This window comes from Taudactylus pleione, unplaced genomic scaffold (assembly GCF_031769625.1).
Source record: "Taudactylus pleione unplaced genomic scaffold, aTauple2 ptg000281l, whole genome shotgun sequence".
Taxonomy (NCBI): Eukaryota; Metazoa; Chordata; class Amphibia; order Anura; family Myobatrachidae; genus Taudactylus; species Taudactylus pleione.
The window spans coordinates 422656-443451 of NW_028284683.1; the positions used below are offsets into that span (position 1 = coordinate 422656).

The following is a 20796-nucleotide window of genomic DNA, read 5'->3' on the forward strand; positions in this document are numbered from 1 at the left end:
CGGCGAGAACAGTTCTTTTGGGAAGAGCCGCCCGTTCCGATTCTCATTTCCTTTTGTTGTGATCCCCCTGAAGTGTGCCCGCCTCTGATAATACCGCCGTCTATACGCCCCGATAGCTTATTTACCACTTATTTCAGGTACAGGATTTTCCCAATAAACCGGGTCCCTTATAGTAGAAAAGTCGCAACGACCTCACCGCGAGTACCCCGGGCTGCCATTTCCAAATGATTTGCGGATTTCACTGGCACGCGCGCTGCAAAAATAAGCTGCGATGTATGCAGCAGCGAGTTCTATGCTGAAGGTTCACTTCCACAAACTTGCATGTAATTGAAATGACCCCCTAGGGTGCTGCCTCTACATGTGGCACTATAAGAGGATGACCCCCTCCCCATGCAGGTACATGAATGGAGCAGCCACAGTTCTAGGCAGGTAATGGCACCTTGGTTACAGCTAGATCCCCTTAGTACCAGCCTGCACTCTCTGTCTCTCCCCCCCCCCCCAAACATTCACAGCAGCAACAGCCCCGGCCGGACGCTTTCGCAAAGCCCACCAGAGCTTGGACTCCCGGACGCATGCGCACTGCCCAGCAGAGCGGACTCCCGGACGCATGCGCAGCCCATCAGAGCTTGGACTCCCAGACGCATGCGCACTGCCCACCAGAGGCCGCAGAGCTGGGTCTCCATCTCCCAGAGTGCGCCGCGGCCGAACAAATGCGCACTGCCCACCAGAGCTGGGACTCCCTGACGCATGCGTACTGCCCACCAGAGCTGGGACTCCATCTCCCAGAGTGCGCCGCGGCCGGACGCATGCGCACAGAGCAGGACTCCCGGACGCATGCGCACTGCCCACCGGAGCCCGCAGAGCTGGGACTCCATCTCCCAGAGTGCGCCGCGGCCCTACGCAGGCGCGCTGGGAGTGTTTGCGTTGCGCGGGTGGTGACGCTGTCGGGTGGAAGTGTCCGGCCTTTCCGGGAGAGCCCCGACAACGGTGTGACAGCAGCCCGTGGGGAGAGAGCAGCGGGGGTGGGGCTCACCCTGTGCTCCGGGGGCAGAGGGGGCATTATTGGGGTGTGGGGAGCCAGTCTATGAGTGCCATAGGGGATTAGGGGGTGTCAGTGGGCTCGGTCAGTATTGGGGTGGGCTGAAGGAGGTCAGGTACCTGGTAATTCCCCTTCAGTGGTATTATTGCCCCAGACCCTGTACTGGGCCATAAGGGACACTTGGCAGGTTGCCCCGGGGTGTATCTCTTGGCGAGGTGACCCCACTCTAGCCGCCATGCTGCGCTCCAACCATGCCAACCGCCTTGTGGCAGCTCTCTCTGGGAGCAGCGTGCTGGTGAAGTGCCTCTGGGGGGCGGTGGTGCTCCTCTACCTTATATCCTTTTGGGCCGACACTGCCTATGTTTTGGGCGTCACTCCGGGCCTGGTCCTGCCCCCAAACCTGTGGCTGTGGAGCCTGGTGACACACGGACTGGTGGAGGTACACGCCTGGGACGTTCTGGCCAATCTGCTCCTGACCCTGGGGGCCGGCCGCAGGCTAGAGCCGCTCTGGGGGGCCCCGGAGCTGCTGCTGTTCTATGGCGTGGTCAGCTTGTCGGTGGGCGTCCTCAGCTCCCTGTTTTTCCTGGTGGCCTATGCGGCAACATCCGACCTCCATTTCCTGTTCTCCGCCCGCGTCCATGGATTCCCAGCCTTTGCCGGAGCCGTTTTGGTGGCTCATAAACAGACAGCTGGAGACGGCTTGGTGGAGCCCCAGCGCTGGGTGCTGCTTCTGCCCCAGTTGGCGCTGCTGGGGGTCACGTTCCTGACCGTGGCTGGCCTGATCCCAAGCCAGATCTTGGTGGGCTACGGCCTTGGATTGCTGTCGGGCTGGGTGTATCTACGCTTCTACCAGAGACACAGCAGAGGGAGAGGAGACATGTCTGACCACTTCTCCTTCGCAAGTTTCCTACCGGGCCCAGTCCAGCCCGCTGCCAACTTCTTAGGAAACCTGGTGCACGCTGCTTTGGTCAAAGTGCGACTCTGCCCACGTGCGGTGAAGAGATACGATGTGGGGGCACCTTCCTCTATCACCATCAGCTTGCCTGGTACTGATCCCCAAGACGCGGAAAGGCGGAGGTAAATATTGCTGAAAGACGTAGGCGCAACATTTATTTATTACCAGTGATTTATATAGCGCACAGATATTCCGCAGCGCTTTACAGAGAATATTTGGACATTATTATTATTATCATTTATTTATGTGGCGCCACAAGTGTTCTGCAGCGCCTTACATAGTACATAGGCAAATAGGTTTATTTACAATACAGAACATGGATAATATACATTGCTACATTCGCGACCATAACACCCAGATAAGCAACAATGCAAAGCAACCAAGTGTTAGGTGCCCTGGTAGAGAGTAATGGAGTATACACACGGTCAGATCTGTCAGATGAACGATTTTACCAAAGATTTGAACGATTTTTGACTGCATTAAAATGAATGGAATCGTCCAAGTCTGACTGCAAACACATCAGATGTCAGATATCGTTATCTGACCATCGGGAACGCGCATCGTTCAGGCGTGTCAGATATGTCAGATTTTCCTTCAGATATGAACGATTTTTTAAATCGTTATCGTTCAGATCTGAAGAAAAATCTGACCGTGTGTATGCACCATTAGGAGAAGCACAAGAGGGTAGAGGGCCCTGCTCATAAGAGCTTACATTCTAAAGGGGAGGGACAGACATACAGGGGTGACACAGATGGGATGGGCAGGGAGGAAGGTATATGTAGTAGCAAGTTAAGATGAGAGCTGGAAGGCTTTGATGAAGTAGGGGGTCTTGAGAGCCCATTTGAAGGATTGTAGGGAGGTGGAGAGTCTGATGGGAAGAGAGAGAGAGTTCCAAAGGTAGGGAGCAGCACAGGCAAAATCTTGGAGGCGGGAGTGGGAGGAAGTAACCAATTGGCATGAGAGGCGGCGTGCATTTGTTGAACGAAGAGGGCGGACAGAGTGAAGGGAGATGAAATTAGAGATGTAAATTCACATCAGTCCCTGCCCCAGTGGAGCTTACAATCTATATTCCTTATCACATGGTCACACACATACACACTAGGGATCACATCAGTCCCTGCCCCAGTGGAGGTTATAATCTATATTCCCTATCACATGGTCACACACATACACACTAGGGATCACATCAGTCCCTGCCCCAGTGGAGGTTACACTCTATATTCCCTATCACATGGTCACACACATACACACTAGGGGTCACATCAGTCCCTGCCCCAGTGGAGGTTACACTCTATATTCCCTATCACATGGTCACACACATACACACTAGGGGTCACATCAGTCCCTGCCCCAGTGCAGCTTACACTCTATATTCCCTATCACATGGTCACATACATACACACTAGGGGTAACATCAGTCCCTGCCCCAGTGCTTACACTCTATATTCCCCATCACATGCTCACACACATACACACTAGGGGTCACATCACTCCCTGCCCCAGTGCTTACACTATATTCCCCATCATATGGTCACACACATACACACTAGGGGTCACATCACTCCCTGCCCCAGTGCTTACACTCTATATTCCCCATCACATGGTCACACACATACACACTAGGGGTCACATCACTCCCTGCCCCAGTGCTTACACTCTATATTCCCCATCACATGGTCACACACATACACACTAGGGATCACATCACTCCCTGCCCCAGTGCTTACACTCTATATTCCCCATCACATGGTCACACACATACACACTAGGGGTCACATCAGTCCCTGCCCCAGTGCTTACACTCTATATTCCCTATCACATGGTCACACACATACACACACACTAGGGATCACATCAGTCCCTGCCCCAGTGGAGGTTACAATCTATGGGTCTCATTCAGACCCGCTCGCAAGCGGGCCGATGGTACCCAAATGCGCATGCGCAAGACGGAGGGAGCTCCGTCGTGCGCATGCGCGAGACCCGGCGAGCGACGGGGTAGCCGTCGCTCGGGGTCTCGCACCAAAGGGGGCGTGCTGTCGATGGTGAGTGACAGCACGCCCCCTTTGGTGGGCGTGCCGGGGGTGTGGCTGCCAGACGGAGGCGTTCCCATGGGAACGCCTACCGTCTGGGTCCGGCCCTACTGACATCACTAGTGATGTCAGTGGGAGTGATTTTGGCTCTGATAGAGCTAAAATCACTCCAGGGCTTGCGGCAGCGAGACCCTGCCGCAGGGTCTCGTCGCAAGCCCGATGGCATCGCGACCATCATCATGGACGCTCGCATAGCTGTGGGTTACCAAGAGGCCGCTCCAAGTTTAGGTAGGAGGGCCCTGATTCAGAGCGAGCGCTCTGGTCAGAGCGTCCAGCTCTGAATCAGGGCCTATATTCCCTATCACATGCACACATATACACACACACTAGGGATCACATCAGTCCCTGCCCCAGTGGAGCTTACACTCTATATTCCCTATCACATGCACACAATTGGGAGCCAATTAACCCTGCCGTATATTTTTGGAGTGTGGGAGGAAACCGGAGTACCCGGAGGAAACCCACGCAAGCACAGGGAGAATATACAAACTCAACACAGTTAGGGCCGCAGTGGGAATTGAACCCAGGACCTCAGTGCTGTGAGGCAGTAACCATTACACCGTCTGTGCTGCCAAAATATGAAACATTCATATTATTGATGATTTAATAGCATGATAAATCCCAGTATTATTGGTAACATTTATATAGCGCTCACACATCCCGCCGAGCAGTACACTGAGTATTTCAGTCACATCAGTCCCTGCCCCAGTAGACCTTACGATCTAAATTCCCTACCACATGGACACACACATACACTCTAGGGTTAATATTTTGGCAGAAGCCTATTATGCTACCGATATGTTATGGGAGCACCTGGAGGAAATCCACACTAGTATGGGGAGGACATACAAACTACGCACTTAGTGCCTCAGTGTGGAATTTAATTCCTGATCTCAGGACTGTGCCACTCACTACGCCAACCCAGCCGTAACTTTTTCCACCCGCGGAACATGGCGGCCATGGGTGGGGGAGGCACCAGGCCGGCCTGTTTTTAGCAGGGCTCATTTTGCCTCTTTAAAATTGGGCAGGGAGCGGCTTCCGGCTAGAACAGCCTAGTGGGAACACTATGTTACTAGGTGACCTCTGTGACATGAATTGGATCATTTAGAGGGACTCCAACCCAATTTTTTTCATAAGATGACATTTATGTTCCAGCTCTATCCATCACCCCAGCAATCGATGTGTGGCGGAGCCAGGCTTCTCTCCCAGTGAGGGGGTGGCCATGCTTTCTACGGCTAGATGACCTCTGTGCTCACCGCGCCTCTCCCAACCTCCAGCAGAGCAAAAGGCGTCTGTAACGTGTCTGTGGTTACAGCTGTGTACATAGTGCATGTGAATCCTGGCAGAAGAAATCTGTATATAGATTGAGTCACCCATATCCGAGATGTTTTGACCATGAATAAGATATAGGGCACGATCCTATTCAACGCGAAGTGAATAGCGCCGGCAATTAGCTCCCGGAGATATTCAATTAAGATGCGCTGCTCAGCCCGGCTAGGATTTCTTCTCGCATCCCTCCGGGGATGCGAGCAGAAATCCGGCAAAAGTCCAGGCGCGATGCTGTTTTCTGCCCTTAGCGCCGGGAAGTTTAGTCGGAGAATGCCCGTTCTCTTGCCTAAACACCCTGTTTGAGGCGCGAGAATGAGCCTTCCCCGACCTAACTTCTCGCAGAATTGAATAGCTCTGGGGGCTCATTTCCGGCGCTATTCGCTTCGTGTGTAATTGAATTGTGGCCTTTGTGTCATGCACAAAATTATTACAACTATTGTATAAATTACCTTCAGGCTGTGTGTATATGGTGTATTTAGTGTTCACTCTAGGTCCGGCAGCAGGCAGGGCGCCAGAGCTTAGGGCACTTCTGCGCACGCCCGAATAGGGGGCGTGGCCAAAGAAAAGGGGGGGTGTCTTTATGACTTGTCCCCTTTTCGTCACTCCTGGGGGCGTACCCGTCACTTACGGACATGCCCGGCATCCATTCACCGGCGGTGACTGCTGCGCCGCCGTTTTGACCACCCGCGGGACACTGTGACCCGTGGGTGGAGACAGAATCCACAGGCCTAGCAGGAACGCTATGTATATGAAGCATAAACGCATTTCGCGTAGACGTGGGTCCTTCCCCAATACGTTTCATTATGACATGCAAATATTCCAAAATACGGACAAAACCCGTAATGTAAAATACTTTGGGTCCCAAGCATGACGGATAAGGGAGACTGTATAATATAATATATAACTTAATGCTATTAGCTGCGCTGCAATACAAATGGGGTTAGAGTGGTGGTTACTCTGTGTTCCCCCGGGTTAGCGGAGGGATGCGCGGGTAGCAGGCGGTCCTGGCTACGCCATATGTACTATTGAGAGCGCAGGACGCAGACTCCTCAGAGCCACTCTGGGAGCCCCGGAGGCGTCTGCTTCACGGTCCAGCTGATCCTTTCTTGTGCATAAGGCCGTTATGCCGATGATTAATAGGGTTTGTCAGCGTCCCCCGCGGCGAAAGCTGCTCCGTAATAGTGTCACTGCCAGGAAGCGGCCTGTCAGGGTGGGGTGTTCTGCTCCTCACTGGATAAACACCCGCTGGATAGAAGAATGAAAGGGACCTTGAAAGAAAGCCGGAAAAGCCAGGGAAGAAAGCCCCGGCCCTGCGGCTCCGTGCTCATAGCTCCTCACAGCCCCATTAGTGTCCCGTCCCCCCCCGACCCCCCCACACCGCCATGTCAGGAACAAGAGGTCTGATGTTGAGCAAGGACGGCTGCACTTTATTCTGTTCCCTGTCATGTTCTATCACGTTACTGTTTGGAAATTACTGCCTCACGTTATAGAGACACTGCTGGCGACTGTGCTGGTAGCCGGCTGGTTAAAGGGGAAGTGATGATAATTAAAATAGTTCACGTGCTATAAATGAGCTGGAGAAATGTGGTGGGTTGGTATTTTTGCTGCCTGTAGGGGGCGCTGTGCACTAATGATAATAGTCAGATAGTCCCTGTAGTCCCCTCACTGAGGTATAATAACCTTATCATTGGGAGGAGCGTAAACAGAAACGTGGTTGTAATTCCCCCATAAAATCACCCTTCTCTGTTCAGTCTCAGATGGTATTAAAGGCAGAGTTATGACCCTGAAGCTTTATATATAACGTATATATTAGAATGTCAGCTCTTTCGAGCAGGGCCCTCTACCCTCTTGTGCTTCTCCCTACTGTAATTGAATTTTTCTACTTCAGGGTCCATAGGGTATCCACAGGATACCTTGGGGTATAGGTGTGACGTCAGTCGCAGGGCACCAAAGAGTTAAGCTTTCAGCCTCCCAGGATGCACTAGGTCCCCCTCCTATACCCCGCCCCCGGGCCAAGGCACCTCAGTTTAGTTTGGTGCCCGGCCGGAGTCGGGTGCACCTGTTGGAGTGGGGGCTAGAAGAGCCCCTGAAGCTTATTCTTCATGCAGCTGTGGCTGCACATCTGGATGTACAGCATGGACAGTCAGTCCTGACGTCCATGCTGTCTTCCCTACACCCCGCCGGTACCAGAACGCCGGTACTGATCCGGGGATGCTGGTGGGCGTCTGGGGTCACAGCTAGCGGTGACCCCAGATGCTCCGGACCATGGCCGGATTCAAGGGGGACAGAGGTAAGCAGCGGGGTCCCGCGGTGGGTCCCCGCTGATCACATGGTCCTAAGTCCCCAGGCAGGGGGCTCCCTGGGGACTGGCTGCAGCGTGGAGCCAGGCGACCAACCTGCGCTTCCACTACCCCCTGGGACAGCGGACCGCAGCAGAGCGGTAGCGCTGCGGCGTCCCAGGGGTTAAATGCATGCCAGGGGAGCGCGCCTTCCCTGTCTCACAGCCGGCGCCTCCCCCGCTGCACACAGCCCTCTCTGCATGCTGCCGACTGGTCCTGTGGCAGCGCTCCTCCCCCAGGCCAGCCTCCTCTCTGCTCCTCGGCGGCCATCTTCTCCAGAACGCATGGTGAACGCTGCTGGAAGCGCTGGACGGAAGCATCGTGGTCTGGGTCCCCCCGCATACCTCTCCTCCGCTGTGGTCAGGTCTGTGTATGCAGCGCTGTGTCCTACCAGGGCCTGTGTGTGTGTAGTTGAGTGATCAGCGCTGTTAGTGCAGGAATTGTTATTTTTCTGCATTGTATGTGACTGTGCTAGCGCTGCTGCCTGTAATCTTTTCTTCTCTAAACTGTCAGCTTTATTACTGTCCCTGTTCTTTCTGCTAAAGCCCTTGCGGTGCGGTGCTGCAGGGTGGTCTCTCGCCTATTTAATACTTAATTGGTGAGAGAGGTCACATACGTGGTGCCATCATGTCTGAAAGTGATTTTCCCCTCCGGCTACAGTGTACCACGTGCAAAGTACCGTTAGCGGAGGGGGAGGGTAGCGCGGAGGGCCTTTGCCGGCAGTGTTTGTCCATGGCGCGGCCTATTACGGTTACAGCACCGGTACAGGAGCCGCCCTGGGCTTGTTTCGCTCAGGCGTTAACAGCTTTAGTGGGCCAGTTAGCTCCGCAGCCCGCGTTTACTCCGATGGGTTTGTCCCAGCAGTCTGTGGTGTCGTCACCCATGCAGGGGTTCCCACGACAATTGGTGGTACCCCACAGTCTCCCTATTTCCCCGCTCCCGGGTTCTCAGGAGCCAGCGTGGGTTAACTCCCTGACGAGTTCTGTACAGCACTTGTCGGATGTGTTGCAAGGGGAGTCTGTGATGCGGTCTCATAAAAGGCCGGTGGCGTCTCTGTCCGCTCCTTATGAGGATGACGAAGGGACGTCTGATGATGGGGAGATTCTAGATCCTTACGATCAGGAACCTCTCCATACTAAGGACGCTGATGCTAAGTCCAAAGTATATATTCCTGGACTTATTCGGGCGGTCCGCACAGCCTTGGTGATTGAGGACGAAGTTCCCCCAGCGGCTAAATCTAAGTATGCCTTTTTCAAAGATGTGAAGGGCGATGCCACAGTCTTTCCTCTTTCGGGTCAGTTGGTGGACCATTTAGAGGAGGCGTGGAAACAACCTGGCAAAAGATACCAGCCGCAGAGACGCCTGGCGGTGGCTTATCCGTTCGCGGATAATTATTTTGCGAAGTGGGAATCCCCTCCACAGGTGGATTCTCACGTGACCCGTCTTGTCCGTAGTGCCACATTGCCGATGCCATCCATGTCCTCCCTTAAGGATGCTACGGACCGCAAGGTAGAAATCTGCCTGAAGTCCGCTTATTCCCTTGCTGGGGGGGCAGCACGGCCGGCTATGGCCATTTGCTGGGTTGCCAGAGCGATGGAGCGCTGGGCGGATTCATTAGAGGCTTCTTTTGAATCCGACTGTCCGGCCGATCAGGCGGAGTTGATTGGCAATCTCCGTGATTCGGCCACCTACATCAACGAGGCGGCTCTAGACATTAGTACTCTGGTGTCTAGAATTTCTTCAGCAGCGGTAGCTGCTCGTCGCACCTTGTGGCTGCGATCCTGGAAGGCGGACGCAGATTCCAAGAAAGGTCTGGAAGCGTTGCCGTTTACCGGAGAAGTTCTCTTCGGTCCGGATCTGGATAAGATTGTGGCCACGCTGGCGGCAGCCAAATCTGCCTGTCTCCCGTCGGCCGCTGCTCCTTCTGGTTCGGGACCATCGTCCTTTCGGTCATCTAGGGCCCAGGGCAGGCCCAAACCACAGTCGTTTCCTCGACAGGCTGGCCCTAAGAAATCGGTCAAGCCCCGGAAGCAGGCATGGAGTACCAGACGTCCGGCCCCCAAGCCAGATGGCAAGCCTGCGGCCTGACGGTCCGGGCCTCCCTTTGGGGGATCCCAGGGTGGGAGGCCGCCTGCTACAGTTCGCCCAGTGTTGGTCGACCACTACGACAGACACTTGGGTTCTGGAGGTGGTTTCCCACGGATACGCCCTCTCCTTCCGGCACAGACCCCCGGCTCGCTTCTTCACCACGGGTCTCCCATCAGACCGGAACAAGGCTACGGAGCTGCGGAAGGTATTGCACACTATGCTCCAGGCTGGAGTTATAGTGGCGGTTCCATTCTCCCAGAGGGGCCAGGGTTTCTATTCAAATCTATTTTTGGTACAGAAACCCAATGGGTCATATCGTCCGATTCTCAACCTCAAAGCACTCAACAAGTCTTTGCGGGTCCCGAAGTTTCGGATGGAGACCCTACGGTCCATCATTCTGGCGCTGGAACCTGGGGACTACTTGGTGTCATTGGACATACAGGACGCTTACCTGCATGTCCCTATTCTTTGGCGCCATCAACAGTTCCTCAGGTTTGCAATCAGCAGCGACCACTTCCAGTTTCGGGCGTTACCTTTTGGCCTGGCAACAGCACCACGTGTTTTCACCAAGGTGATGGCGGTCATGGCGGCTTCTCTGCGGCTGCAGGGAGTCCGCATGTTGCCGTATTTGGACGACCTGTTATTGGTGGCAGGATCTCCAGAGCTCCTGTTACGCCACTTGGACCTGACCATTGCACTGCTGCAACGGCACGGCTGGCTAATCAACTGGCAGAAGTCCACTCTAATCCCGTCTCGGAGGATTCTGCATCTTGGAGCCTTATTGGACTCGGGACAGCAAAGGATCTTCGTGACGGAGGACAAGATCTCTGCTTTACAGTCAAGGGTGCGCAGTTGTCTGCACAGCCGCCGGGTGTCCTTACACTCGGCGATGAGGTTACTGGGCTCCATGGTGTCGGTGTTCGACATGGTGGAATACGCCCAGTTTCACTCCAGACCTCTGCAGCACCTGATCCTGTCCAAGTGGAACGGGCTGACTCAGTCTCTGAAGTCCCAGACGATCGTGCTCACCCAGGAGGTTCGCCTGTCCCTTACGTGGTGGTTACAGACGACCCACCTCAACAAGGGACGTCCGTTCTGGGTTCCAAATTGGGTCCTGTTGACAACGGACGCCAGTCTTCGGGGCTGGGGAGCAGTTTCGGGTCCACACTTGTTCCAGGGCAGGTGGACGCCGACAGAAGCGGAGCTTCCAATAAATATCTTGGAACTCCGTGCGGTCTTCAATGCTCTCCAGCAGGCACAGCGGTTTCTCCAGGGTCGCCCGGTGCAGGTCCAGTCGGACAACGCTACCACCGTGGCCTACATAAACAGGCAAGGAGGAACTCGCAGTCGGGCGGCTCTCGTAGAGGTCTCTCGGATCCTGGTTTGGGCGGAGCGCAATCTTCCGGCCATATCAGCGGTCTTCATCCCGGGAGTGCTCAATTGGGAGGCGGACTTTCTAAGTCGCCAGGACGTTCATCCGGGGGAATGGTCCCTGCACCCGGACGTTTTTCAACTACTGGTGGACAGGTGGGGTCTTCCAGAAATCGACCTCATGGCGTCCCGGCACAACAACAAGTTGCCGGTGTACGGGTCTCGCACAAGAGACGAAGGGGCGTCTCTGGTGGATGCTCTGTCCGTCCGGTGGACGTTCCGGTTCGCATACCTGTTCCCTCCGGTCTCCCTTCTTCCACGGGTAATCCGGAAATTCAAACAGGAAGGAGGGACGCTCCTGTTGATAGCTCCCGCGTGGCCCAGACGGCACTGGTTCTCAGACCTTCAGGGTCTGTCCGTGGACATTCCTCTGCGGTTGCCGCTACGACCGGACCTTCTGTCTCAGGGTCCTTGCCTTCACCCGGACCTGACTCGGCTGTCTTTGACGGCGTGGCTGTTGAGACGGCCATGCTGAGGTCCCGGGGGTTTTCCAGCTCTGTGGTGCGTACCATGTTACGAGCTCGGAAACCGTCTTCCGCGAGGATATACCATCGCGTGTGGCATACGTTCTTCCAGTGGTGTCGACCGAGAGGTTATGCACCGCGGGAGTTTCGTCTGTCTCGGATTCTCGCCTTCCTGCAAGCGGGACTAGATCATGGGCTTCGCCTTGCTTCTTTGAAGGTACAGGTTTCGGCCCTATCTGTCTGGTTTCACCGTAGGATTGCTACAATCCCGGATGTGCGCACCTTTATGCAGGGTGTTCTCCGCATTCAGCCGCCCTTTGTTCCACCTGTGGCGCCTTGGGATTTGGCTGTGGTCCTGAGGGCTCTCCAAGGACCGCCGTTTGAACCACTGGGCTCAGTGGATCTTAAATGGCTAACAGCTAAGACTGTTTTCCTTCTGGCCATTGCTTCGGCCAGACGTGTTTCTGAGTTAGGGGCTCTTTCTTGTAGACCCCCTTTCTTGGTTTTTTATGGGAACAGGGCAGTGCTCCGCACTCGGCCCGAGTTTCTTCCCAAAGTTATTTCCCAGTTTCATATTAACGAGGAAATAGTTGTTCCGGCCTTTAACTCACCGGGTCTTTCCGTGGGTGAGGCCTCTTTGGATGTTGTGCGGGCCTTAAGGACTTATGTTGACCGCACTTCTTCGTTTAGGAAGTCGGACGCTTTGTTTGTCCTCTTTGGCTTCCGTAAAAAGGGTTGGCCTGCTTCAAAGCAAACTTTGGCAGCCTGGATCCGTATGGCTATTTCTGAAGCTTATCTTCATGAAGGCCTACCGGTCCCTCCTTCTCTGAAGGCTCATTCCACTAGGTCTGTGGGTCCTTCGTGGGCAGCTCGACGTGGTGCCTCGGCAGTTCAGATCTGCAAGGCTGCTACGTGGTCTTCTGTCCATACCTTCGTGAGGTATTACAGGTTTGACACCTTCGCCTCTCAGGATGCTTCCTTCGGGCGGCGGATTCTCCTTTCTGCACAGGAGCGTCCCCACCCTTAAAGGATACTGCTTTGGGACATCCCCAAGGTATCCTGTGGATACCCTATGGACCCTGAAGTAGAAAATATGAGATATGGTAAGAACTTACCCTTGTTATCTCTATTTCTACGAAGTCCATAGGGTTCCACAGGACTCCCGCCCTGTCGCACCTGTGCTGCAGATGGGCTTTGCTCTGGTCACCGGTTTTCCGTCTCCCTCTGGTGAGAATGTGATTCTTGTATGTGTCCAGATCTTTGTTCTCTCTCTTCCTTCTCCTCCTCCGGCCTATGGCTTGGTAACTAACTGAGGTGCCTTGGCCCGGGGGCGGGGTATAGGAGGGGGACCTAGTGCATCCTGGGAGGCTGAAAGCTTAACTCTTTGGTGCCCTGCGACTGACGTCACACCTATACCCCAAGGTATCCTGTGGAACCCTATGGACTTCGTAGAAATAGAGATAACAAGGGTAAGTTCTTACCATATCTCATATTATCTCTTACTCCCCACTAGGGCAACTAACACTCGGCTGCTTATGTGGGTGTAAAGGTCGCTGATGTAGCGATGTTTATTATCCATGTCCGAGTTCTGCATTGTATTGTATTGTAAGTCGCTGGTTACTTATTTATGTACTATGTAAGGCGCTGCGGAACACTTGTGGCGCCATATAAATAAATGATAATAATAATATAACACGTTAGAAAGCTAGTTAGTGATTTATACCGTAATTATGACCCTTGTTCCTGGCTGCGTTCACATAAACACTGGTTTACGCCACAGATTGGTTACCGCCTGCTCTGCTTCTGCAGACGATGGGCGCCCATTTATGTCCTGTGAATTCATGATGTTTATTAAGGGCTGGGCGATATAGTCAGCCAGGTGTCCCCCATCGTGGAGTCCTTTATTTCGATGCCTATGGACACACAGCTTCCTTGGCTCATTAGAAGGTTACGTTGATGACTAGACTCGCCTGACTGGCTCCTGCTTTCGGTCTTGTCCATCTCTGTGTTATAACGATTGGCGTGATGTCTATAATAGCAAGCAGGTCGCTGTGAGATGTTATTGGCTGCTCCTCCTTATAGTCATGTATTTTATTCTTCCAACCAACAGGCAGCTGGCTCTGAAAGCTCTCAACGAGCGCTTGAAGCGCGTAGAAGACCAGACATCGTGGCCGGATATGGAGGAGGAGGAGGAAGAAGAGGAGGCCACCACTCGGGAGAACTCCTCGCTAAGTAACCCAGATACTCCAGGAGCTTCGGAGACTAGTTTGACAGCACCTACGGTGTAACCGACCACACGCACTGTGCGACTATTAGTCAGCCTCGTCCTGCCACGCACCGCGTGGTGGGGGACTCCTGGTGGTCTGCGTCGTGCTGGATCTAGAGGAGCAGTAACCTGTAAACACTACAAGTATCTACCCCATGGGGTCCTGTCACTTCCTGTTGGTATTAAGCTGTTTGCTCGGTGGTTCAGCGCTGGAAGGGGCTAAAGTCACCAGAAGTCCCCAGGCAAAATGTTCCGCTCCTCCACTGTTGCAGTGAGTGTTTGCTCTGCTCTCGCTATATTTCACTTTAGCCAAGCTCGTTTCCCACTACCCACAGACGGCACACCCTGTGCCCCTCACCCATTCTGCTCTGCCCCCTGTTCACACTGGCTGGCGCTCTTCTGTCTGCAGGATCTGGACCATGGCGAGTGCCACCATCCGTCGGCTTTAGCAGTACTGTAAGGGTGGAGCAGTAACGTGGTATGGAATTGCCCCATCGCTATAAGAGACCCTCTGTGTGCCTGATGGGACAGCAGCTCCTCCCCTGTGACTCAGCATGATGGCTGGCAATTTAAATGGAGTTTGGGAAAGAACAATCTAAATTTTTTTTTTGATTTTTAAATCTCCTCTCTTAGAGGGTATACATTTTGTGGCCCAGGGATTGTAAATGTTGATATTTTTTTCTGTCTGGATTAAATCTTTTTGGAAATGAAATTAGCTTTGTGTTTAGTGCGAGACCCCGGATGTTAGGTGCTGGCACCAGTCTAACGAGGCATCTATAAAAGGAGAGTGAAGGCTTTATATTAGGAGGGCATTGATTAATGTGTATCCATCTCCTACACACAACAGGCTGATCTTATATCCATGATACAGATGCGTCCTCCATATGGCGCAGATGCCTGGCGCAACTTAGACGCTCCGTCACGGGTAACAATCCCTGGACTTTCTCTTGTATTTAGAGTCTTATCGCATTGTAGCCGCATCGATTTATAGTGTACTAGGCACGTAGGAGTAGTATTTTTGCAGCAAATAAGTTGTTACTAAGGCACAGATTAAGCAGAAGGATCCGTGACGCAGGTCACTCGTATCTGTCCTCCATCTTTTGCCTTTTTACCCCAGTTGGTGTCTGAGCTGCGCCCATGCAGTGCCAGCGCCAGTACATACGGTGCCCGGGCATTGTCATTTTGCTGCACTAGTGATGTGGTTAAGACACATGCTTGAAAAACTATGCGGCAGAACTGTGTCGCTGCTTAGTCGCAAAGTCTGTGGGGCGCCAAACGGGGCTATTTGGCACAATTTGAGGATAGGTGTATTAGGACACATCTGTAAGACATCACTGAACCGTATAGCGAGCTCCTCGGTGAATGAATAGGCTGCATTACATTGGTCTGGGATCCTTTCTTATAAATACATAGAGCCGTATTCAATTTGGGAGCGATTCTAGGGATAAAGTATCGGGCGCGCGCCCGCTTTATCCCCGTATTCAATTTCAAAGGAGCGAAAACGGGACCCGGCCAAGTTGGAGCTACGAAAACAAAACGGTAGTTTTCGGGAAATGTGTCTGGGACCCCCCTAAAGATGTCCAGACATGGGGGATCACTATGGGTACCCCCATTTTTATAATAGAAACTTTTTGCAAAGAAGCAAAAAAGACAAATCTAGTCTCACTGGTGCAACTCTTACATAGTGATTGGAGTAATCATAAGAAACAATATATGAAAATTAGAACTTAACCTTTAATGAATATTATTAAAAAGAGGCGTATAGTAAATACACTTCTTATAGGAATCAAAAACAAAAGGAGAGACCTATATACATACAAATGACATATACATAATACGACAGTGATACGGGCGAAAATCTCTCTTCTATGACTAGTTCTCCTATATCGGTGCTTTAAATCTATATCTGATAATAGATAATATAAGGAGGAATAGAGTAGACGTCCACCTGGGTAAGATGTGTCATATATACATAGGTTATTGTAGCACATCAACCAGGCAGCTGCTCAAAGTAATAAATACTTGCTCATACGTTAATCCAATCAATGTACATAAACAAAAGGCCACGTACCCGGCAATATAAACATATGACATATATACAATGAATGAAAATTGGTCTAAATTGCGTCTGTTTAATATCCAACCTGACGGTCATTATTCTCCTTGCGGTGAAGAGAGAAATTCAGTAAAACTACCAGATATTGATACCTTAGTGAAATGTGTAAGTATGCTGATACATGAAAGAGCCTATTGTAGTGTGTTACCAATTTCCCTCATACAGGTAATATATGCTGCTATCACCAGTATATCAAGCTTGGTATTCACTATACAATGTAACAGACATAGGCTTTGGTAGTTGAAAGCTGTGAGATAAATTGTATCCACTAAACATAGCGCGATTAATGAGATATACAAATATGTCAATTGGGTTGCAAGGTAGGATACATTTATAAGTCTATTATAGTGTGTTGCCAAAATTGGCTCACACAGACAGTATACGCTAATTTCAACAATGCATCATAATATGATATAAGATGTTTACAATATAACAAACATAGGCTTAGATAGTTAAAGTTTGCAAATTAAATTGTATCCACTAAACATAAAGGGGATATCACAGAGAAAAATGAAGTCGCATAGAAAATGGAGAAAAGTCCGGGGACAAGAAATGCCATACTACGCGTTTCGCCTCTACTGGCTTGGTCACCTGATCACTGTGGTGACCAAGCCAGTAGAGGCAAAACGCGCGTCCGATGGGACGGTTTGTTTTTAACAGCCCAGCCAAACACCACCGGCAGCTGCTCTTCCTGCTCCATTCCCACACGAGGTATCTTTCTTTTTTCGCTATCACTCCAGCGCTCTCTCATCCAAGCCGGGCAGAAACTAACCCTCTGCAATGCCTTTTAGTAACAGAGGGGAGACACTGCCAGGAGCGGGGACAGCAGAAGCGCTTTGAACTGTTGTTTCTCCAGGGACGTTGCTCACTCCTCTCTCATCCCTTGTTTGAATATAGAGACAAGGGACAGCAGAAGTAGTATGGCATTTCTTGTCCCCGGACTTTTCTCCATTTTCTATGTGACTTCATTTTTCCCTGTGATATCCCCTTTATGTTTAGTGGATACAATTTAATTTGCAAACTTTAACTAAGCCTATGTTTGTTATATTGTATACATCTTATATCATATTATGATGCATTGTTGAAATTAGCATATACTGTCTGTGGGCTTTGTTTATTAACATTATTTTTACTAAAATAAAGTGAAAAAGTGTGTTTTCACACCCTTTTCACATTATTTTAGTTTCACCTGTAGTTATTACAGGGCAATTGGAGTAGAATTAGTAAAATTCTACTCCAACCCCCAGTATCACATATTTTTAGTAAAGCAGATCGCATTTCCCATAATTGTAATGGGAAATGTGATCCGACCATAGTTACTAAAAATAAATTGTAAAAAAATACCGGGGAAAGCCCTGTGATAATAACGCCACCTGGAGGTGGCGTTATCCAGGGTCTACCTCGGTTACCGGGCTCCCACTCTGCTCTAACGGGGAGAGCAGAGGCGGGAGCGGGTACCAGTAATCAGCTATGTGGTCTAAGCAGACCGCAAGCTGATTGCTGTAAAAAAAAGAAAAAAAAAAAATTAAACTTTTTTTTTTTTTTTTTTTACTTACCTGAATCCAGGGACCGGTGATCGGGCCTCCGGTGATGGCTCCTCTCCGGTCAGCTGGTCTCCCATAGTACACTGGGGCCCGGTCATCAGGTGATCGGGCCCCAGTGCAGTATGGGAGATCACCTGATCGGGAAGCCCGGAGAAGATCACCGGAGGCCAGGAGGATGCAGGTAAGTGTAATGAAGGGAGGGGGGGGTCGCGGGGTTCCGCGATCGCGGGGGGCGGGGCTTAGCGTCGGTGGGGGGGTAGTAGCGGTGGTCGGTCGGCGAAAATACCGCGACTAGAATGCGGATGGGATCTGCAGGGACAGAGCTTTATCGCAAGCTCTGTCCCTGCAAGGGATTTATAGTAAATCCCTGTGATATTGCCTGAATTCGCAATGCGAATTCACTCGGTAATATCACACTACAATCCGCATTCAATATGCGGATTGTAGTAAATAGAGCCCTGTGTGAGCCAATTTTGGCAACACACTATAATAGACTTATAATGTATCCTACCTTGCAACCCAATTGACATATTTGTATATCTCATTAATCGCGCTATGTTTAGTGGATACAATTTATCTCACAGCTTTCAACTACCAAAGCCTATGTCTGTTACATTGTATAGTGAATACCAAGCTTGATATACTGGTGATAGCAGCATATATTACCTGTATGAGGGATATTGGTAACACACTACAATAGGCTCTTTCATGTATCAACATACTTACACATTTCACTAAGGTATTCAGGCCCTCATTCAGAGGCGGTCGGAGGATGCAAGCGGTCGCTCAGAAACTGGGCGGCCGCTTGCATCCTGACTGGCCGCCTCTGTTTCGGTCGTTAGGCTGTGGGTTTACACCCACAGCTCTAACGACCGCTAGGGTGATGGTCGCCATGGTCATAGACCATGGCGACCATCGGGGCTTACGACGAGACCCTAGGGTAGGGTCTCACTTGTCGAAAGCCCCGGAGAGCTTCTGGCTCTGTCAGAGCCGGAAGCTCTCCACTGACATCACTAGTGATGTCAGTGGGGCCTCCCCCAAACGGCAGGCATTCCCATGGGAACGCCTCCGTTTGGGCTGCCACCCCCCTGGCCCGCCTTCCAAACGGGGCGAGCTGTCAATCAATATCGACAGCTCGCCCCCTTTGCAAAGAGACCCGCTACGACCGGCGCTGTCGGTCGTAGCGGGTCTCACACATGCGCACAAAGGAGCCAGCTAGACCGTACGGCGCCTCTGAATGAAGCCCTCAATTTCTGGTAGTTTTACTGAAGTTCTCTCTTCACCTCAAGGAGAATAATGACCGTCAGGTTGGATATTAAACAGACGCAATTTAGACCAATTTTCATTAAGTGTATATGTCATATGTTTATATTGCCGGGTACGTGGCCTTTTGTTTATGTACATTGATTGGATTAACGTATGAGCAAGTATTTATTACTTTGAGCAGCTGCCTGGTTGATGTGCTACAATAACCTATGTATATATGACACATCTTACCCAGGTGGACGTCTACTCTATTCCTCCTTATATTATCTATTATCAGATATAGATTTAAAGCACCGATATAGGAGAACTAGTCATAGAAGAGAGATTTTCGCCCGTATCACTGTCGTATTATGTATTTGTCATTTGTATGTATATAGGTCTCTCCTTTGTTTTTGATTCCTATAAGAAGTGTATTTACTATACGCCTCTTTTTAATAACATTCATTAAAGGTTAAGTTCTAATTTTCATATATTGTTTCTTATGATTACTCCAATCACTATGTAAGAGTTGCACCAGTGCGACTAGATTTGTCTTTTTTGCTTCTTTGCAAAAAGTTTCTATTGTGATTTTCACAAATAATATCTGGTAGCACCACCAACGATAGTGTCTTATAGTGTATTGTTCTATTTATGACCATGATGTTGGTATAGTTTAATATTTTTTCATTTGTTTACTGATTGACTAGCGCAGATTCTACAGAAATCTTTTTCGTACCCCCATTTTTTGCCTGCAGAAGGAAGTCGGGTCAGGCGCATATTTGCGGCTATGAAGAAGGGGTGAAGAATAGCACTTAGATTTTTTTTTTTTTCGTAAAAATAACTATTCCTATCAAATTTGGGGTATATGAAAATGGGGGTAAGCATATTTTTTAGTCCCTAAAGGTAATTTAAAAATTCTGCAAAAATTCACCTGCTGCTACTCTGCAAATGAAGAAAACACCTGCCGCATATAAGGGAACCCCTGTGGATGTAATTTGTCTAGTTTAGAAGTGTTTTTTTTCATAATTTTTTTTTGTTCACCCCCCCAAAATGTTTTTTTGGGGTGTCCTGATTTTTTTTTTTTTTTTTTACATTTATTTGACACCTTTTATTTTTAAATGACATTCCCAGGGGTGTAGGCTATTTTTTTTAAGGCTACACCCCTAAACCCCAATTCTGCACTTTTCTTTGCCATGTAAAACATGGTGAAAACTTATCCCCGTTTTTTTTCAAAGACTTTTCGAACCGGCGAAAAGTCTCTGAAATTGAATACGGGGATAATTGAAACATGCGAAAATGACATCACTGGCGATAATTATCGCCGATTTCGACTTTTCGCAGCCTAATTGAATACCCCCCTTCAGCTGGGTACACACGTAAATATTTTCTGTCCAACCATCCAACTAGTTGATTGGTTGGAATGAAAATCTGGTAAGGTATGGGAGTAACCGATGATCAGCAATTTGCTCCCAAATGCCGGAAAATGGACAAAAACTGTTGTTTGAACAAATTGTTTAGATAAAACATTTAACAAACTTGACAGCTACATAGGTTCTGGCTGCAGGGTGCCATTCTAGGCGCCCTGCTAGCCAGGTAAGGCTAGCAGAAAAAAGCTCAGAGGGCCAGTCCAAATGATTCCGGGGGCCTTATACGGCCCCTGGGCCTGAGGTTCCCCATCCCTGCTGTAAAGTAATACATCCTCTATTGTAATACACCTGAAAAACATGGTCTCTGTTCTGGAATACCTCTTATTGCATGGACTGATAGTGACAGGTGGACAATACCGTCTGTGCCAATGACAGGTGGACAATACCGTCTGTGCCAGTGACAGGTGGACAATACCGTCTGTGCCAGTGACAGGTGGACGTACCGTCTGTGCCAGTGACAGGT

The 20796-nt window shown here is 50.6% G+C and overlaps 1 protein-coding gene across 1 annotated transcript; it reads left to right on the top strand.

Moving 5' to 3' along the window:
* The first annotated feature begins 894 nt into the window (after positions 1–894).
* On the top strand, positions 895–14713 carry TMEM115 (transmembrane protein 115). The gene is made up of 2 exons (XM_088482056.1): positions 895–2116; positions 13846–14713. The coding sequence occupies exons 1-2, from the start codon at positions 1275–1277 to the stop codon at positions 14021–14023; spliced, it is 1020 nt and encodes a 339-aa protein (XP_088338182.1). The 5' UTR covers positions 895–1274; the 3' UTR covers positions 14024–14713.
* The last annotated feature ends 6083 nt before the right edge of the window (positions 14714–20796 follow it).

What these genes read in the sequence shown, in the direction of transcription:
- TMEM115 (XM_088482056.1), top strand. Translation starts at nt 1,275, where the DNA reads ATGCTGCGCTCCAACCATGCCAACCGCCTTGTGGCAGCTCTCTCTGGG. An exon ending in CAAGACGCGGAAAGGCGGAG is followed by an intron (nt 2,117 to 13,845) that starts GTAAATATTGCT and finishes TCCAACCAACAG; the next exon opens with GCAGCTGGCTCTGAAAGCTC.